The sequence below is a fragment of the Leptosomus discolor genome, chromosome 2, assembly GCF_034619465.1.
Source record: "Leptosomus discolor isolate bLepDis1 chromosome 2, bLepDis1.hap2, whole genome shotgun sequence".
Taxonomy (NCBI): domain Eukaryota; kingdom Metazoa; phylum Chordata; class Aves; order Leptosomiformes; family Leptosomidae; genus Leptosomus; species Leptosomus discolor.
The window spans coordinates 62,350,692-62,371,729 of record NC_141392.1 but is presented as its reverse complement, the minus strand read 5'-3'; the positions used below and the strand labels follow the sequence as shown (position 1 = coordinate 62,371,729).

Genomic DNA, 21,038 nt, shown 5'->3' with positions numbered 1-21,038 from the left:
CAATCCATTAATCCAGTACGCTCATTGCCTCTTAGATTCATACATGAAAATTTTGTAGCAAGATTTTTGAGAGACTGAGCTTCTCTTTAGGTGGCAGTAAATTAAGGGCATTTCTAGGCTCTCGCAGGAAAAGAAAAAAAATCTACTGTAACATCTCCGTGGACAGGCTTTTGTAATTGCCACAGTATCTAAGCAGCTGCAGAAAATGAGCTCCTTGTCTGTTATCTTGTTTCCTGAAGAGTTGTTTATGGAGATGAACTCGCACTGATAAACAGACACGGTCTTCAAAAGAAGATGCTCTTTCCTGTGTCACTGATCTAGATTACCTCACTCCAAGAGACACCAGCGAACTAAAGAAAATAAGGATCAGGAAGAAAAGCTAATAGGAAAGGAAAGTACCTAAGAAAAGAGGATTTGGAAGAGATGAGAGTCAGTGGTATGAAATTAACTGCCTCTTTCTTCAAAAACAGCAAGATAAATCTTTAAGGCAGACATCTTTTGTTTAGAAAATATACTGAACTCTAAAAATAAGTTTCAACATAAATAGATAAGGACTGATTTTCTTTTTCCAGTAAGTCTGTTAAAGTGACAGATGTGTACAAACACAAGGGTTCCCATGCTGAGTGGTGCCTTGAAATTCTTATTTGTGTAAAGGAGCAGAAACAGAAGTTTATCAAGGCCTACTGACCTGATCCTGTCAGCGTTCAGCAGGTTGTGTTTTACAACTATAGTAACACAAAGGCACAAAGAGCAAAGGTGTAAGAGCAAAGTTAAAAAAAAACAACCCTGCCTGGTTAAATTGGGATCATGACCTGTGCATTTCGCTCAACCAGTAAGAAGTCAGGAGTACTTACTGTGGAGTTCAGCGGCACACCAGAGCCTTACGCACCCCGCACAGCACACCGAGGCTTCACAGCTGCACCGCGCTCTTCGTATTCTAGACTGGATGTTGATTGTTAACGCCCATTAACAGCATCCCCGTAGACCCCAATTCGTCACGGTGCCGTTCCAATTCAAAGTATTTCGCCTTTAACAGTGTGTACAGGGATTCTGAAGCATCAGTGTATGATGCTTGGCATTTTTCATATGCTTCAACTCTTGAAACAATATGTATTTTTACTTTTAGTTCTAATCATTACAGAAATTTAAAAATGCTATTTCACTCTCCTCACCTTCCCAAAGCAGATAGAGAACTGAGCGTGTGGGGTTTGGTTTATTTCTTCAAACACGGGTTCATGATTTTTGCATGAGTTCTACTCTAATCTTTCACATAAAAAAAAAAGAAGGAAATTACACATTTCCCATAAAAGGCAATGAAACCCAACTCTTGCCCCAGGACAGGAGCAGATGTGGGAATGCTTTGTCCATATAAAGTCACAAGCTGCTTATGAGAAATCAGAAGTCCCATTTCATGTGGATAATTTTCCCAGCCATTCCCTCCTGTAAATACCCACTATTGTAGTAGTAGGTGCTTTGAGAGTGATACTTTCTATGCTAGAAAGGAGCTTATCTGTCACTGGGCAGCTGGGCACAGAGCTCACTTCTTAAAAATGAAGACAGCAGCCAAAGTTGGCCTAGACTATCCCGAAGCACAGGAGGACGCAAGCAGGTGTACTGCCCGTTAGAGCCCTTTCCTCTAAATGCACTTGCATTTCGTCAGTCCTCATGTGGTCGGATCCTGCGCTGCATGTCAAGTGCCACATACATGGAGCAGTTCTGTCAAACACCAAGTTCCAAGGCTGTTCAGGATCACTAGCACAGAACATGTCTTGGCCAGCAATACTGGAAATTCATTCCCTTTCAATTACAAATAATTAACTAACTGTCAGTAACCTATGCCTTGTAGAATCTCACTGTTGTCATCACAAAATGGGCTTTGTTTATCACAGCCCTCTTCACTCCCTATAAAAAGACAGAATATTTAATGTGAATGATCACATCAAATCCTCGATTGACTGCCCAGAATTACCAACCAGGATGCAGCGTGAAACATTTGGTAGTGGGAACAAGACATCGGAGCAGGCCCCATGTAACAACTGTACTGTAAATGGAGAAAAGATATTTTTATCAGAGCTGCATCAATAAAGCAGAACCACCCAAACACAGTTCTAGGCTCCAGCTGGCTCATGGCAAGGAGTTGTGACAAGCTATGGATCGTTACCATGGATGCAGACGAGCTCCAGATCAGCTGGCACGGCTTAATTTGTAGGTGCCAACCTAGAAACACTTCACATTAGTTGCACGTTTGCTTCTTTGCCCTTCAGGATGCATCTGGTTGCTTGACCATGTTTTATAATCTCTTTAAAATTGTTAAAAGGTGGCAGGAAAAAAAAAATACTGCTTCAAATCACACCCTTTCAGCTTTGCTTTTGAAGAAACAAAGGGTATCTCTTTTTTAATCGGGCAGCAGAGAAACTGATTGCATCACCTTCTTTATAAAACAATGCTCTACATGTTCAAACTACTGGAGATAATTTCAACACAAAGTATAAAGCAACTCTCAGAATGCAATGATTGACAAGGCTAGCAGAGTATACTGCACATAAACAGCATCAAACCCACAAATACCCGTGCTCACATCATTTGGGTTTTGGTTCACAAACACCTCGATGGAAGAGCTCAACTTCTCTCTTCATCCCAGTTAACTAGCTGCCCCATCTTTGCCTTCTGATGCAGCAGTCATTGTTGTCTTGTGCGCCAGAAGCACTTGCAGTAGATGCACTGTAAATTTAATGTCTTTTATTTAGTGGAAACCATGAGGGTTTTATTTGAAGAATGGGACTGAAACTCAAAGTTGGCAGGAGACTTGTGTTTGAAGGCAAGGCAATGTCTTTTAAGTTCCAGATTGGCCCAAAACAATTGTTCTCAGAAGCTCATGAAACTACCTCAGCAGATCCAATTTAAACCTACAGCCATGGATTTGGGAAGGCATACAAACAAAAAGCAGCAGTCCCCGCGAAGCACCCTGGCACTCAAAATGGAAGTCTTGATAGCCACTAAGACATGGTATAAAAATAAACAGAATGGCTGAAGTGCCTAAGTTTATAACCCTGCAATCCCACATTATTAGGTAACAAAGTTGGGTTTTCTGCCAGAAAAGTTGGGTCTTCAATAGCAACTGAAAAACATGTTACAAGAGAACACACCATTACTTCCGCAGACGTGTTCTGCCAAAGAACTGCTGGTGAGCTGGATGGGGAGTAGAACCACCACTCCAAAGGCTCTCTTCAGGCAGGGTTTCAGAACCACCTTCAAGCCTCCACAGCCGTGCGTGCTGGGAAAAAACCCCAGCCTGGCAGGCACATAACATTGCACATGAGGGTGCTACCGACTCTTCACTCACTCTCCCTAACGAGGAAGTCTAACAAATAGCATCAGGGTGTGACAGTAGGAGATTTTTAAAGCGTGAAATATGTTGGGTCTTGAAAAACAACACTACAGCATGCATTTTCAAAATCCTCAAGTTTTGTTTTTCCTTATTAAATCAGGAATTTCTATTCTCATTTTGAAAGGTGTGTAAAAATGGGCCATGCTCAAATAGAGTAAGGAGTGTAAGTTGTTCCTTGTTACTATCAAACACTTCAACAGGATCATCACACCTGTTTTGCACAGATACATGTTTAGACTGGTAAGCACTGTCTTTACAATTTGAAGAATATTTTAAAAAGATGCAAACTTTAACACAGCTCCCTCTCTAGCAGAACAATACCAGGGAAATTATTTTTGTTGTCTCTTATCTCCAGCTCACTTCAGATTTCACTGTAAAATAAATGCTTTTGCAACAGCACGAATATGCTAGGAGGGGGGAACCCAACAACGCCATTGCTAGTCCCCTGCAGAGCCTGTACGTGCTTTGGTGTCACCCACTCCAGATTTTGCACTGCATCGCTGTAGCGGCACCGCTTCACACCATCACGGTGCAGAGACACCATGTGCTTGTAAACGTGCACATGGCTTCTGTGTCTGCAGTAGCGACACGAAGCGGTGCCGTTACAGCGATGCGACGGGAAGTCTGGAGTAGGTGACAGAGGCCCCCCCAACCTGAGCAGAAGGGGGTGGGCAAAAGGTGGGCAGAGGACACAGCCAGGGGAGCTGACTCCAAGTGGCCAAAAGGATACTCCCGACCTGAGCAATCCAAGCTTGGAGGAAGGAGGGATGCTTGTGGTCGTGGCGTTCATCCTCCCAAGCGACTGCTACATGTGACAAGTCCTGGGACTGGCTGAACGCCTGCCTGCTGATGGGAAGTTGTGGATGACACCAAGCAAGAGCAGAACAGACTTTAGGCAAGGGGTTAATTGAACTTGGTCAGATAGAATTGATGCAAGTAAAACAGCATTTCTTAATACCTGGAGGAAACAATAGCTTAGTTATTTCAACAGCTGTTCTCACACCAACAGCTTTGTTGTGCTATATATATGTACACAATGTGGAGTTTAATGATTGTCCCTGGCTCTGACACCAAGGCATTCCTCTTTTCTTCTCCCTAGACTGGAACCCTTATTAGCAGTCTTGTGACAAGTAGCTGCAGACTATACAGACTACTTGCAGACTGCCTGCTATTGCTTACAAAGGTTTTTCTCTAGTCAGAAGTCAAATGTATAGAAGACTGATGAAGTACACAGACCAACACTCCAACCAGAGTAGCACTAGAGCTTATATTGCCAAGCTGGGGGACAAGAAGAGAGCAAGGGATTCTCAACTGGCAATTCTCACCATTTTTCTGTACAAAAGGCCTTAAGTACAACTGAGCCTGAATTCCTGTGCAGGCAAATTCAGATTTTTCCTTTTATAACTACCAACGTGACGAAACATTCAAAAAGGCATTTCTCTGCTCCCCAATGAATGGCATACTCCAGGCATATCCTTTGACTGGTGGTCTTGTTCTCAGACCAAGTGCACGACGACTGGATCCTGAAGAATAATAAAAGTGAAAGCTGCAGTTCATGACCTACAGACAAAAAGATTAGTTTTAAATTAATACTTCTCCTAATGATCCTTCTCAGCTTGGTTTTGGAAACCAGTGACACACTTTGCGTAACATTCATGAATTAAGGTCGACCACATTTAATACAATAAACACTCCTTTCCTGTAATAACAGTGTACTTTACAATTTGTTTAAGCAGTTCTCAGATTCTGGAGTAACTGCAGATCCCTACAATGCCGCTTGGTTCTCTAAAGAGTCAGTTTAATTTTTGTAATTTTTAGCTTGATTTCTAATTTTGGCCCAAACCAAGTTCTTACATAAGACATTTCTTACACCGTCTGTTTTAGACTAGTCAAAAAACTTCTTGAAATGCTTTAGTTTTCAAAGTCCCAAAAGAAAGTCTTCACTATTAACATGGAACATTTTTGAAGAGTGTTACTAGCTCAGCTCTTACACCTTAGCTCGTTGCCTTTTAGTTTTGACTAGGAATCCATGAGTTAAAAGCCTCATCAACCACTGTTAACACATGCAAATAAAGAGAGTGGATGAGCACAGCTCAGTTTTATGAACTCTTCAGCATAAACACCGTTGGAGTCACTATGTGCAGTACTGGCACGAGGACTGCATGATTAACCCAACCAAGTGTCACACTGACTCGGTCATGGCTAAAGCGGTCACCTTATTGTTGGCTAACAAAGAAAAACAATTACTATTTGTTTTCTCCCCACTACACAATTATACATACAGAGCTCAGAAATTACCCCTGCATGGAGGATAATTGTACATGTACTGCGCTCTCTTCAGTATAACGTGCACCCAGAGGCCAGCTCGTCAGTTAATGCACTGCCCTGCCAGTTCCTGGCGTTTAGCTTCAGTGTCTGGTTTAGGTCAAATCAGTGTCTCACAGCTCGCCGTGTGTTCTAAAGGACATTCACACCTCTGTCAGAAAAACCCTGATTGGACTGGAGCAGTGCCAAAGAGAAACACAGATTGCCGTGGGGCTCAGAGACGAAAGGGAGGCACGAAGACAGGCAAGCCAAGTTTGCTTCTTGTAACTAGAGTCCATCATGCAGGATGAATTCAGACATGGCTGGGGATGCAGAGCCTTTAAAAACATTTCCTTCGGAGTTTGTTACTGGAATAAGTTTGACTGCATTGCTACCTTTAAAAGCCTTTACCAGAATCGTTACCATCATAACCACTGTAACATACGTATTTAAGACTTCTGCCAGTCAAAAAAGTTGACAGAATCTACAGTAGCTAGACTAAAGAATAATTTTAAAATCTTAATGCAAGTAAGAACTGCTGAGGTAGTGTCCGTTATCTCAAGTGACTGGAAGCTATAATGCTGCCTGGGGCCCCGGACTGAGCTGGGAGCCGCTACTCCAATTTGGCTCACACTGCTGGCTTTTCACACCCCTGTCCCTGGAAGGCTGTTGTTTTTCTTTTCTTTAACGACAATCTGTAGCAGCAAAAGATAACACACGTCAAGAACTCTTAATATATCAGAAATGACTGTGGCTCTGATGCTGCCATGAGACCTGACACGGCACATTTCCGTATTAGCACTGAACTTTGCCGAGGTAAGCCTTTCCACAGAGACCTGTGGCCCGCTTCCATGAGGGCTGTAAGTCTCTCAGTCAAAAAATCCCTCCATATGGTATTTCTAATGGCTGACGTTAGAATCGAATTTTGAATCATACAAGTCAGTCATGGTAACAGATCATAATTTTTTCCCCTACTACTTAGAAATACCAAGATTAATACAAGACCCCCCAACATACAGGCCTTGAATAGTATTAAAACAACAAAAAACAGAACATGAAACAACTGAGAACAAACATAAGTTTTCCCCATAAACTGGAAGACTGGGACCAGAGCGAAAGAAAAAGTTTGCAAATAATCTGACCACCCTGATCAATGCACTATTGCAGCACTAAGCCAAAGGCCAAAATACTGAAAAGACTGAAAAAATCTAAAATACTAGAACAAACGGAGTCTCACAGTTAAGCATGTGCCAATAGAAGAAACATTTATATGGAAGCCTAGAAATTGCAATGTACCTGTGAAAGAAAACAGGGGTATGTCAGAAGAAAACAAGAATCAGCATTCCAGGTTAAAACCATTCAGATCACCACTGCAACAAATAAAAATAATTTCAATTTCTGTGTCAGGATCTTTGATCTAATTTAGCGTAAGATAAAAATGACAGAAACTACAAGAAAAAAGTAATCATTTCTTATTCTAGTTTTAAAAGCTGGCAATCCAGCAGGTTCAAAATGTAACCTTGGCAGTCCTACTTCCACTGATTTTACAAGAAAGAACATGCAACTTTGTTGAGAAAAAGTCTTTTTTTCTTGTGTTCTAGAAGTTATAAGCATCTTAATACTTTCAGAGCAGTAGTAAGGGGCTGAATAGGCTACCAAATCAAACAAGGTCCAAGATCAAAGCTGCAGATTTATAAGGTGTTTTGAATTCATACAGATCTTGAGGGTCTTAACAAAACCAGAAACCTCTCACTGGGTTACCTCCTAACTCAAGAATGAAAAAGAATAATTAATCTTAATACTACAGACATATGCTAAGCACCAGTCTAGAAACAGAAAGTAGGCTGGAAACGTTTTTAGGTTAGTAAAATTAGTTTGAAAAAGTTTTAAAGGCCCAAGTAACTTAGGTTTGTATTTTACAGGATAATAATTTCTTTTGTTCTCATTCAAAACCTAGGCAGATCTTAGAATTCTGACAGAAATATTTCCAGAGTAGAGTCACCCCAGACCTCAGGCAAATTATCAATTTCAGTCTACCCCTTTGAACATGTGCAAACTTTGTCAGCAACATGCGTTATCCTGCAGACTCAGTAGTTTGCAGGGTACAGCTGAGATGGACAACAGAAATCCACAGTTATCAGGCTGGAAATGAAAGGGAACTTCTCACAGCTTGTTTGATAGAAGAGTCAGTCTGAACGGAGGTTTGATTCCACAGGATCCCATGTCAGGAGTAGCATTTTCTAGAGACAACTAGAAGCAGATTGTACATCCACACGAAACAAGAATGAATTTTTTTGTATTAAGGCTATTAATTTTATGCAACCTTACACCAGCTAGAGGTACTGTACTACTAGAAGTTTGCATCAGGCTGTACTTTCACCTTAAGGTCTCAGGAATGCACTTAAAATACTGACTTGCTTGGAAAGAAAGCTGCACACATGCACAATTTCCCGCATCTACTGGTAAATTCATATGGCCAAGTAAGGAGTACACAGAAATACACACAATTCACCGAAAGTCTCACTAAGTTCATCTTGAAGTTACCAGCTGAATAATCCAAACGCGTGGATGCAGCTCAAAAATTGCAAATCTCTACCCTTCCTACCCAATCTGAACAGGCTAGGTGGAGACATATCCAGACTCACATAGCACCAAGTACCCAAGCTGGACAATAGCACTACATCTACAGCCACTGCTACACAGAGCTGCAAGCTTCCTTTGGATCCAGCATTCAATCTATTTGCCCCCATTTTTCTCTTATTCTTACTGTTGGTTTTAATGTGTGAGGACACGGATGTAGAATGCATCATAATGCTATCTTTATCAAAATTTTAAATCCAAAATCCTAGCTTGGAATCGACATCATACCTATTTTCAGTTCAATTCTTGGCAGTCCTCACTTTGTACTGATTCAGATCAGGACAGTCTTGAGCTGTGACAGCTGAAACGCAACCCCACTCAAGTCAATGGACACAATTTTTTTTCCACAAGTGCAACAAAAATTTTCCTACTATTCTACAGCTATTTGCAAAAAGGAAGTTTTAAAACTCCACAGGATTCCATCGTTTGAAAAGGCTACAGGAAAAACGGGTAAAAAAACAATCACAAAAAAACCATTCGGTACTTTTGGCATGAAAAGTTCTAAGAGATTATCGATTTCAGCATGTCTCTTGGTGGAAACCATAAAATCCATCAAAATGATCAGCCTCTTAATTTTGATAAAATGACATGTGAATTAATACTTTTCCACAGGAATTTTCTTGCTATTTTATCCCCAAAGTGCAGAGCAAACTAAGGAATATATTCCTTTTCAGTACCCTTCTACAGCACAAGGACCTCTTGATTCTTCTATGACCTCTCGGTTTCTTCTGATCAGAAAGCTCCTTCATGAGGGCAGTGAAAGACAACGACATTGAAGCTCTAGAAGGGCTTGTTACAAATTGCAGCAGTTTTCCAAAGGCAGGGATACATAACAGAAAAAACAAGTCAAAGTTGGAGGCACATCCCTTCTGCTTTTGCTGATAGAATACATTGAATTACAACTTCCTACAACTTCATTTCATAATTTTTTTCTTGACATACATACTGTGTTTTCCTACTTAGACTGAACTCCAGCTTTGTATCAGTTCAAGATCCGCAAAGTAAGGCACAGCAGCACTTTGTACAGAGCGCTGAATTCCGTGGCAGTTTCATGAAACACACTCCTAAGATACCAGAGGGATTCCCAAAGTATTTCCTTCAACTTCTGCTGAGAAATCACGTATTGCTGAAGCGACCTACTATACATACCTTTTTGCCACGTCTGACGCAGCCGATCACGCATGCCAGACCTTCAGAAGCCCTTAACAAGCGTTCACATACCCAAGCGCTCACAGTTTACAGCAACCGCTGCAATGCTTATCCTGCTCCCGCTCCCCCAGCTGCATGTCAGGGCAAATAACCGATTTCAGTGCCTCCTTATGCAATACGCAACTGTTCTTTCACGTGCTGGTCCGTCTTACTTGCCTACCGAACGGATACCGAAGACAACAGGCTCCTTGCAGAAGGCATTCAAAGAGCTGTTTCTTATATTTAACTTGTTCCACCCCACGGACCATACCCTCTGCCGTCAGTTGAAAAGCACTTATTTGAGCCAGAGAGAAACACAGTTAGAGCTCTGAAGTTAGACGACAGAAAGCAAAAGCCACCACTACTGCTGCTACACGGGATGTATGAACGAGTCCACAGGCATCGCAGAGCAGGATGTACGTCTATCTCTGTGAGCTCCTCAGAAGACCGGGAAACAAATACTCCAGTCACGGACAGTTCAACAGCAGCGCTGCTAGAACTTGTTATTTCATCAGTGTGCCACTGAATGTCAGTTTAAATTGCTTTCACTACTTACGATGTTTTGTTCATCTCCCAGGTCACTCAATCAAGACCGGTCAAAACCAGAGTAATTTCAACTTTCTCCAGATCAGACGCATTCTTAATATCTCTGAGAGTGAAAGTGTGAAGAACATACTCTACCAGAGATGGGAGAGAATTCATGTAGCTTTCTGCACTACAACATGCTATCAATGTGTGATAAATAGTACTAACAGTCGTCTTAAAGCTTGGGATATAAGCTGTGAGATCACAAACTTAGCACTGTGTAGAGTTACAATTCTGAATTTTTGAGCATTATAATGAAACAAAGGCCATTTCTGACAATAACTTAAATGCAAGACAGTGAATACCCACATATCAGTACGCTGGAAAGAAGTACTGTAAAATCACTATGGAACACACTAATAGTGTTCAACCACGTACAATTAGTGAGCTATCAGGTTTTGCAGTTTAGGCACTGTTAGAGCACAACTTAGCTTTAAAGCAGGAATTGAACCTTTAAAACACATTTTGCCAAGTTAAAGAAATATCACTGAAAAGAAATCACACGGTATTAAACCCTCCCCACAAACACATAATTGAATTTTGAAAATCAATTAATTCAAAGACTCCTGTAGGAAAAAAAAAAGGTTTGTATTTTGCTTGGGTACCAATTATCAGGACAACACTGTAGAGTCTCATTTGGTTATTAGTACATAGGCATTTTATAACATTGCTCCTAGTTAGTTGTTTTCAAAGACTATTAAGAGAACATAACATTTATTTTTTTTGTTATTAGAGAATAAAGTCCTTGGTTTTCACATATTTTCTTCTAGAGTGCTGTATTAGAAATGATTAGTACACCAATATGCATGGCAAAAACTGGAATTCTGCTTATGAAATTAAGTTGTACATATCAAAAAATGGAACTTTGGGGAGTATAAACTAATACTCAAATGCACATGGACTGCTCTGTAAAGTATTTAAGCAACTTAATCATGCAAATATGTTTAAAATACACAAGTTATTGCTTAATCTTCCACACAGAGCACGACTTGCATTGTTAAGTTATTACTCACTTGGGAATAACAGGTTTTTGTAACGTTTTACCATTCCATGAAACCACATTCTATTAGAAACTAAACCTAGAACGAGTCAGGAGACAGTGATTTTTTTTTTCTTTTAGGAAGAAGCGATTCAGACTAGGTCATCCGTAAAGTTGCATTTAGAGACAAACTCTGTGCACAGCTGAACCCAAGAGAGTAGAGCGAAGTGTAGAGCGAAAACACAGCACACCCCATCCATAAGGGACAGACATCTCACACGAGAAACAATGCTGCAAATTTATTTTCTTTAAAGTTCTTATAACCTCAACTTTGTTTATCCCACATAAGACATTTTCAGCAATAAGAGAACCTCTAGTTCACATACTATACAATTGCAAGTAAAATGAGGGGCATGTGAAGTACAAAAAACCTGAAAATACTAGCTTACGTTGTGTAGACTTAAAATACTGCTCAAAAAAAAAAAAAAAAAAAAAAGAGTGGCTTTTCAGCCTTTTACCTTTGCATTTTGGAAATCTTCTCTGCAGTCCAAAGGGAGGCAGTGAATGGGGAAAAAAAGCAACTCCAAAGCAGGTGGAACGAAGAAAGAGGCACATTAGTAGGAGAACAAAGGAAACGCAGATCAAACGAGGGAAGAGACACTCCTCCAATCACAAAGTCCAAAGAAAAACGTTTTGCAGGTGTTTCAGAAATGCATGCTGCTGTCCATCCATCCCAGCTGGGTACACGAACCACACTCCATACTATTTAGTGGTCTACATTTATACTTGCGATATAGAGAGCACATCTCTTGGACGGTACGTAATTCCTTGCCCCAAAGAGCTTACAATCTAAGTTCCTAAAAAACAACGCATCAAGTAGCTGGATCAAGATCAAACAAATGGAGAAGACAGGGAAATCATTTTATAAGGGATTGAAGTTGGGTTACATTACTAAGTGAGGTAACTTCTGAACATCATTGGCAGTGATGTTCTTAAGACATAAGTAGTTTTTCAGTTAGAAGCTCTTCTGATCATGAAAAACGGTTTAAATCGTACTGAAGGATGCATTAAAAGTAATCCACAAAAATTCTTAAAAATAGACTTGTTGGCAAGACACAAAAATATTCAGATTGCCTAAGTTCTTCACTTGAAACACTAACTTGTCATTCTACTGGAAAGATATGGATGTTACAGAAATTCATACGTACATGTCACATTTGAACGTAAAAGGCTTTTTACATTTAAGCTTAAAATGTTAAATTCTGATTTAAGAATCCTGCTGCTATAAACATAGCTTTAATACTTAAATATTAATATGAAAATAGTACTACTTTAAAAATGTATTTTTAACTTAGAAATAAACTATGGACAAGTTACAATTGGCTTGAAATCAACATTCTTTAACTCCAGTAAGTGACCCACTTTTCCCCACTGATTCGAACACTGTTCTCACTACTTGGCAGTTATAATAGAAGCGATTAGCCCATCAACTTGAATGGTTTTAGTTTTGTTTTGTTGGGGTTTGGGTTTTTTTGCATTTCCCTAGTTGTATCTTATTTTCTGAAGTCAAAAGTCTTGCACTTTATCTACTAACTGGCAAGATTAGTCGAAACATAATTTATATATAACCTTTGTGCCCATTCAGCTATCATTTCTTAAACCCTTTACATGCAAATAGAAAGTACCATTTTTCATGCAACTATGACATTTGTGTCTTTCATACCAGGGAATCTTGCTTTGGATTATATACATGAGCCATCTGCAACACTTCCATGACATTTGAAAAAATGTTGGAATAGTTATAGTAATAAAAATTAACCATAATTATCCAGTCTGCATATGATAACCAAGAGGAGAAATACTTTTTCACCATAAGAAATAGCATATGCAGCGGAAAAGTCTGACTTGAGCTATGCTTTTGGAAGGGAAGCAGATGTTAAGAGAATTTCATTTAAGCACAGAAGTGAGACAGTAAGGATAAGGACTGCTATCAGGAAATGCATTTAGTTTTGATTTTGAAAGTACTCTCAAGGAAATGACACCAGAAATGAAGACTAAAGAATTATACATTTCTTTGACCCAAGTCTGTACTAGCATTCACTTTTTAGAAGTTACAACCGTATTAAATTTGCTTATAGGAGGATACAAAAGGAGTATAGCCACAGATTACCAAGAGAATTTGATCACTTCTGACCAACAGCTAAAAAATGAGGGAAGAAAATGGTCAAGGGATTCTGATCAACTGTTTCGCATACATGCCACAAAATTACAAAAATTTCCCTGCAGACCTGTAATAAGACCCTCCCCCCCTACTTGAATGAGTTTCAATACCCAGGTAAAGATGAATCAACAAAATTAAAATATTGTGCTGTTTTATTGGTGTAAAAATCACACAATTGCTAGTTCTGATTCTGCAGAGATACATCCATGCAGTTAAACATCTATGATCCCACAGCCAGAAGAAGCCATTAAATAGAATATCTGCTGTTAGTCAGCAATTAATGCAAATTTACATATGAGATCAAAAGGTGTGTATCGTACAATATACAACAAATCCTAATACAGTACATCAACCTGAATAGCAGGATACACTCAGGGAACTCTGTTAATAGTGAAGCCTGTCTATATGCCAGAGAAATAAGGCTGGAAACAAGATGACAGAAGGTACCCCAGAATTCCTAAGAAACAAACTGTTCATTTTTTGTTTTTCTTTTTTTTTTTTTTTGCTGGGAATTAGAAGTTCATAGAGGTATTGACACATTACTTGACAATACAATTTGTTACAGTGAAGACTGGTGGATGTGATTTGTTATTAAAAGGTAATGTGTGAAACATGCAATTACAGATGGTGCTTAGGTAATGTGTAATTAATATGTTGGGGATTTAAACCCAACTCTCTTCACAAAAGGGAGGACTGAAAAAGGTCTGTTTGATAGACTACCAATTGTACCATAAATCTTTATGTGCATGCGGCTGAATCAGGATGATGAATGGATAAAATGTGAACACCTGGCAATCTGTGGTTACATACTCTATAATGTATGCAACAAAAACACAAAATCAAATCCAGCTGATATGGCAAACAGCCTGCAACAACTCCGACAACCTGAATAAGCTGGTTTATTGCAGAGAGGCAGGCTTTCTGGAATTGTGAACAACTGTCCAATTGTGAAAGGTAGCTTGGGAAGTAACACTGGCTGATGACAGATTACTAGTTTTGTCTCTTTTCTGGCACAATAAAATAAATGCCATGATGAAAGAAGAGTTTATGTGCTTAAAATTTCAAGTCAACTGATTATCAACCCTCTTCTGCAAACACATTTCAAAGGGGAAAAAAAGAAACTACTAAAAAATTCCAGTTGGAAATTTTGGCGACAAACTCTGCAAACTCAGGTCCAACAAAGATCATGGATGCCCACAGAAAATGATGTGAGAGGCAGCGTCACATTCAAGGAAAGGTTTTTTGTTGTTTTTTTTTCTTCCTTTTTTTATCTCTGTACTGAAATTAAAATACTTAAATACAAAAGTGGACAACTCGACAAAACAGAACCACAACATTTAATGTAGAATAGAGTGCACTGAGCTAGATGCATGGATCTTTAAATAGGCTTTGAAACCAATACCCCTTTCAAAATTAGTAAATTCACAGTTAACGGCAGTAGGCTTAGAGGTGAGAGAAAGGTCGAAGTTGTTCCAGTTGGACTTCCAGGGAGATTCTCTCTTCAAGAACATCCTACAAAAGAAAAGACTTTCTACTGACTGTCCACAGAGAATGAATATTAAAAATTTCCTCATACAATCGAAACTGGTAAATGTCAGCTTCCGTTTTAAGAACTAACATATTTTCTAGAATCTGGATAACTTTTCCCATAATCTGAATAGGAGATTGGCTAGTTAGTAATTACAAATGAAAAAAATCAATACTTTTCTCAAAGGTGAGGCCATTTAGTATTTTTTCAATTTCTTTGAAATAACCCCAAACCACAAAGTTATAACCAGCTGCAAACCCAACTATAATAGTTTTAATTTAAGTCTAAAATGCTAAGGGGTTAAGCTCTCATCCCAGTTAAAGGATTGGAAACTCACAATCTTTTTTTCCCCAGTTTCTCCTCTTACATGAGTTTTATGTACCTTGACTCTCATAAACAGTAAAAAGTGAAATTCAGGCTTGATAGTTTAAATGGTCTATCTTCCAGTCTACACAGTATCACCTTAATTCATGTTTACATTTAAAGATTTTTTTAGTTAACTTGATAATTAAAGTTAGATATCTTAAGGTAAGATGCCAAGATGGTAAAATCCAAAATGATAATAGCTGACCTAGATAAACAGATGGCTATTGTTGTTCCTATTAAGCTGCAAGTTTTGTATTCCAGGTTATTGTATCTGTTTAAAAATACTTAGAATTTCATTAAGACTTTAAGGTTTGAAAAGAAAAAGATGCTTTTTCTTTCAGAAGAAAGCAAGCCACTTCAGCTGCTCATTACAGCTTTTAAAGTATCTGATGACCACAACAGATACCTCAAATTATTAATACTAAGTTTTCTGCTTTTATTTTCAGTGTAGCTGAAAGCAAATCAATACATTGAAAATGTGTTCTGTAGAAGTGTCCCTTGTAATTCCACAAAGCTTGTGACAACTAGGTATATTCTATGATCTACAAAAACAACTAAGTATTTTATATCAGTATCCTCTACTACATATACCATTGGTTGGCAGAGATGCCTGTTGCTGTGCATCACTAACGTCTTGCCCCCTCAGGCTCTTCTCTTAAACAGACAAAGATTATGGGATTACCTTCAGTTGCTGCTGTAGTTCACTATTCAATCTGGCCAAAACAGTGTTGGTTTCCTTGTTACGTCTGATTGATGCCTGAATTGCCTTCTTGTCTTTCCCCACTGATCTGAGAATGTATTAGAAGTACTGTAATAAGTAATTTCATTGCTTAGCTGAATATCTCATTTACAGTCCCTCTATTATAAATTAGCAGAATTCTCCAAATTTTTTTTAAAACTTGTTACACTTAATTTTGCCTCTTCTGCCTGGCTCGATTAACCTTGTTTGTTTGCATGGAAGCTACACATACTTCGTTTCAATGAAACAGCAAGCAGCACGTTTTAAAAACCTGTCACAATCAATTTTCTGAAGTCTCAAGACACTGTACCACATTCATTTACCTCAAGGTGACTAATGTAATAGTCTACTTTCATACTAGGACACAAAGACTTTCACATTTTGAACTGTTCACAGCAACCATTATTTAAAATGAAACAGTACATCTTAATACTTCCACCACTTCTTTCCAACACACTTGCAGAAGTTAAAAAGAGTTCACACTCCAAAATTCAAGATTGCCCAAAGGTCTCCCAGTAGTAGAGGCTTCAGGATGGTCTTGTTTAAAAAACCAAAAACCTTCAAACTGTTAAATTAATCTAATTCAAACACACTGAAATTGTTTGCAACTCCTGGAACAGAAAGTGTGTATCCTGTTTAAATGTAAACTTTCCAGTAACAGATGTATTTATACACTTCTTGGGTTACCTAGGAATAGATGGCTGTGAAGCAAGAACAGCAGCTATGACACCTGTTTTCTGTGTATGTTCCTCAGCTTCAGGTCTTAGCTCATCTTCTGATTTTAATCTTCTGCGAATAGGCTTTGGTGGTGGAGCAAGTGGGGTAGTGCCTTTGCCCTGAAGAGGAAAACACAGCCTATTAATCCTCACGTTTTTACTTGGATTACAACCTGGTAACTTGTTTTTGTTACATATTCCTAAAACCAGTTACTGAGCTAACCGAATTTACAACCCATCAAATGTTTTCTGATGGGCATCTAGCTGCATTCTCACATGGTCTGTAAAAAAACTTTAGTACTTTAGTACTAAATCCTAACTCCTGGTGAAAGGGCAGTAAGTTGCTAGACACCGACAGAGAACTGCAAGCAGAAACGCCACAGTACAACTGACAATTGCAAATGCACAACATCTGAGCATGCTTTCCTCTCAGTTATTATGTGTCTGTAACAAAAAAATGCTACCGTAAACCAAGTTCTGCGCTAAAAGTTTTGCTCTGTTTCAAAAACTGGAACACCCAGAAAAATCTTAATTTTCTGCTACCTTGAGAATAAAGCTAATCATGAACATTTTCTGATACAAAAATTCACCATACACATGCCTATTGCTAGCACATACTGGACCCAAGAAAACTGGGTTCAAGTGGAAGTGTATAAAGTTGCTGTTGCAAATCAAAACAGACATATAATTTCATATACATCAGAAAACTGCGCTCTCCTTCCAAGTGTGCTTTGCATACCGCAGTAGTGGGAACATTAGCAGGTGCTTTGTCTTCAACTCTTCCATCTGCTTTGGCAACTCTAAGAGAACTTGCAGAATCAGGGGGCTTTTCAACCTAAATGGATACAAGCTGTATTTAGAAAACTAGTTCTTAACAAATATAATTTGGCAACAGTCGGAATAAATACAAGTATGCTGTGTTTCTGATGTTAACAGTTTACACCTGAAATTCCAGTTCAAGCCTTCTTCAGAAGCACAAGCTGGAATACAACAACAATACCTGCTTTGGAGCAAAACCATCTAAAACTACCTTGATCAAAACCACTGTTTTGGCCTGGGAGCAGCTTGCAGAAGAGGCACCTAAGTAAAAAGCTCTATTTCCAGAATCAATAGGCAGACCTAGCTTTCGAAACAGAAATTAAGATTCGATACAGAATCTAAAATCACTACGAAAAACAGACGAAACAGTTACTTGAAAGTACTCTCCTCAAGCATTGCACTCTGGATGTTGGAAGACCTCTGAATAAACCCAAACCCCCAACATTATGAGGCACTGTAGAGCACAAAAGAGGCTGTGACCTGATGCTAAACTGCTACAGCTGTTTCTGCTACTACAATACCACCTTTAGCTGTCTGTAATTGCCAAGGGTTAATCCCTCCAAGAGAACACAATGCAACTGTTCCCCATCCACCTCAATGCAAAACAATCAGCAAGCTTAACTTAAGCAGTTTTCAGTGGCAGCTTAAGGTCACTGATTTTGCAATCAGGTACGCGGAGAGTGTTCACATGGTTCCACATCATTGACCTTCTTGATTAAGGGAAGTAAGAACACACTGCTGGTAGTTGGGAGAACTTTAAAGCACCACAGGTACTTTTGCAACCCAGGATGCAGAAATGCCCCAGAGAATTTATAATCTGGATAAAGACTACAAATTATGAAAGCAAAACATGAAGTAAGCCACGTAATAGCAGTAAGCTATGACGACACTAATCAGAATAAACCCTGAGGCTTCTAAACTTTTAAGTCCTGCATCTGTAGTAAGAAACAAGGTTTTGAAAATATCTCTAATGATGTATTAGAGAAGGATGCCAGAGCTCTGTTCACTTTAGCTGTTTGTCCAATAGCTTTGAACAAAACCAAATTAATGAAATTTTAGTGGATGTTTATGGTACTTGACAGTCATCTCATTTATTAAGACAGACTACTTCAAAACTTACCAGTAAGTCATTTGGAAGGCTGGCAAAAGTGAGCAGAACAGTTTCCCCCGTGCTAGTTCTCAAATGCACCAGCATAATTATGTTTGCGCACATGTATGCTAGTAAGTACAACATCTTCTGAATTACAATCAAGAATTAAGAATTTCTTCTGCCTAGGTGTTGGCAATTACTAAACAAGTGTAGCAGTGCATAATGTAATTGCTTTCTAGCAATGAACTGGGACACCGTAAAAAAAAAACCCACTGAGTTCAAACAGCAGAAGCAGGTTTTAACAAAGTCTCATAACTTGGTGGTATTAAGCAACTGACAAGATCTTCACTTCTGCTCACCTGCAAGACTTCAGAGTGTGTTTCAATTTCATCTTCTTCCTCTTTGTTTACACTTGAAACCGCAAATGCCTCAAACTGGCTGAAGTCTGCAAAATTTGGCTGTTCTGGTATTTGTTGAGGTGAGGTACTGGTATGAGCTATTAGGCCTTCAGCATCTACTGGGCGATGCACATGAGGACCAGCACCCTGCAATAAACCAACCAAAATATCTAGTGACAGATGGAAGACAAACACTTTGTGAAACTTTGAAAGACTGCTCTCACAGCCTGTGTTATGGCCTATTAGCTAAACAGGGACAGGTAAAGAAATATGAAGGTGTAACTCTCCTCCTTCCTACAGCAATGAGCTCCAGAGCCACTCATTTCTCCTCAGCTTCTCCTTTAATCTCCTCACGTGGTTCCACCAGAAGCAATTCTTTTTTCAGGAAAGGATAACATTTGGCTACAGTCTAGCTTTTGCTATCATTCACATCCTGGCAGTTTCAAAAAGTATCAAGCAATGCTACTTGTTTTAGAGGCAAGTTAAAGTTCAGTTAGATAAAAATGATGCGCCAAGTTAAGAGTATGATTGTTTAGAAGTGATAACATCACCTGTGAAGGCTGTGGTCTTGGAGGCACTGCAGGGGGATAGGCAACAACTCCAGCCTGTTGCTGTCCTGTAAAAGAGGTATCATGTTTGGCCAAGATTGTTACTCTTCACATCACAGTGCTATCTAATTTTTTGACTTGTCAACATGCAGAAATCCTGCATTTTGCCTATATATTAACCTGTCATATGGAGGTCCACAATTATACTGTCATCTCCTTCCAAGGAGATGTCTGCAAACAGACAAAACAAGGAAACAGAACATGGATCTTGTCCTTTGGTCTAGCTCAAAGTACAGACAGGGTCATACTTTTCTGATCTCGGTGCTTTTATTCTTTTACCCTCATTATACACTCTTAACATTTTCTCATACTTTGTGATCCTGAAACGAAAAGCACTGACAAGTCAGAAGTACAATTAAAACCCTTAAGCAGAGCATCAGAAGTGACCTCTAATAATTTCCTCTGAAGTGAAATACTTAACGCCCATTTCTAATACATCTGATACCAAAAGAACCCCTCTTGAAAATTTACTGGCAGATGCAATTCAGTGCATGTGGGTGCGCTAGCAGAACATTATTTTCTGATTTTACTTCCCACATTCATCCAAAGGACTACAACGCCAGCATTTGCAATTTACTTCCAAACTATCTGTTCAAGCAAAGTGGAGTAGAAATTTTAATACAAACAGGAAGAGTGACAATATTTTCAGCTTTTTCATTCAGAAGCAGTGTTTTAAAAATACACTAAAAATCCTTCTTCAGAGAAAAAAGATGTCTGCTTCAGGAATATATGTGCTGAAAAATAAATACACTAGGAACACAGTATATCTACCTGGGGTAACTGAAAAGGATCTGTTCATATCTAAAGATGATGATCGAGAATGAGAAGGATGAGGCCTTGGAGGGGGTGGTGGTGGTGCAGTGTTATCTGGAGATGTTCCTGAATGTGACCTGCAAAACATTTAAGTTTCTGTAGTGATTTTAGGCAGCTAGAACAGAACTAAAGTTCAAACGTTTTTCAAAGTATACAACTAAAAAACCAAAGTTTGACAGACGAAAAAGAGCCTGAATGCCACTGACTTAAGATTGTAAAATCAGTTTTAAACTTCTTTTAAGTATTTGAAGTCTTTGCTATTCTTTGATTTCACAATTATTCTTATATCATTCCCTTTCCTTAAATCTCCGTTATTTAAATTATTCTTATATCATTCCCAAGTAGTTTATCTTTCAGAAGCCAATAGCTTGACACACAGCCCAAACAATGATAGTTCAGGAACAGAGAATCCTAAATATAGTAATTCCACACAGATGGTAGTCACTATAATCTACAAAGTATGTAAAATGTAGTCGACATCCTGATTAGGTTTTAAATGGGTTAAGTTCAATGTCACTGAAGAATATTGCATTTCTGTTGGACCTGCCTCCATGTATATTGAGCTTAAGGAGTACCTCAGTGTATGAGATAGCTATTTAATCCTCTGCCTGAAATTTTCCAAATCTATATACTTGGTAGCATCTTCAGAAATTTTA

General features: G+C 38.9%; 1 protein-coding gene across 5 annotated transcripts in view; it reads right to left on the bottom strand.

The window, feature by feature from the left end:
• Window positions 1-14,625: 14,625 nt before the first annotated feature.
• The window catches only part of REPS1 (RALBP1 associated Eps domain containing 1), a 65,692-nt gene continuing 59,279 nt past the window's right edge, over window positions 14,626-21,038 (bottom strand). For 4 of the 5 annotated variants that reach the window (XM_086461180.1, XM_086461179.1, XM_086461181.1 and 1 more), the window contains 7 exons: window positions 20,341-20,459; window positions 19,513-19,577; window positions 18,923-19,108; window positions 17,394-17,489; window positions 16,626-16,774; window positions 15,882-15,987; window positions 14,626-14,817 (listed from right to left, as the gene is read on the bottom strand). In XM_086461180.1, the coding sequence (XP_086317306.1) occupies window positions 14,749-14,817; window positions 15,882-15,987; window positions 16,626-16,774; window positions 17,394-17,489; window positions 18,923-19,108; window positions 19,513-19,577; window positions 20,341-20,459 (790 nt within the window). In that variant the 3' untranslated portion in view covers window positions 14,626-14,748. The remainder of the gene's footprint in view (window positions 14,818-15,881; window positions 15,988-16,625; window positions 16,775-17,393; window positions 17,490-18,922; window positions 19,109-19,512; window positions 19,578-20,340; window positions 20,460-21,038) is intronic. The other variant, XM_086461183.1, reaches the window with a different exon arrangement.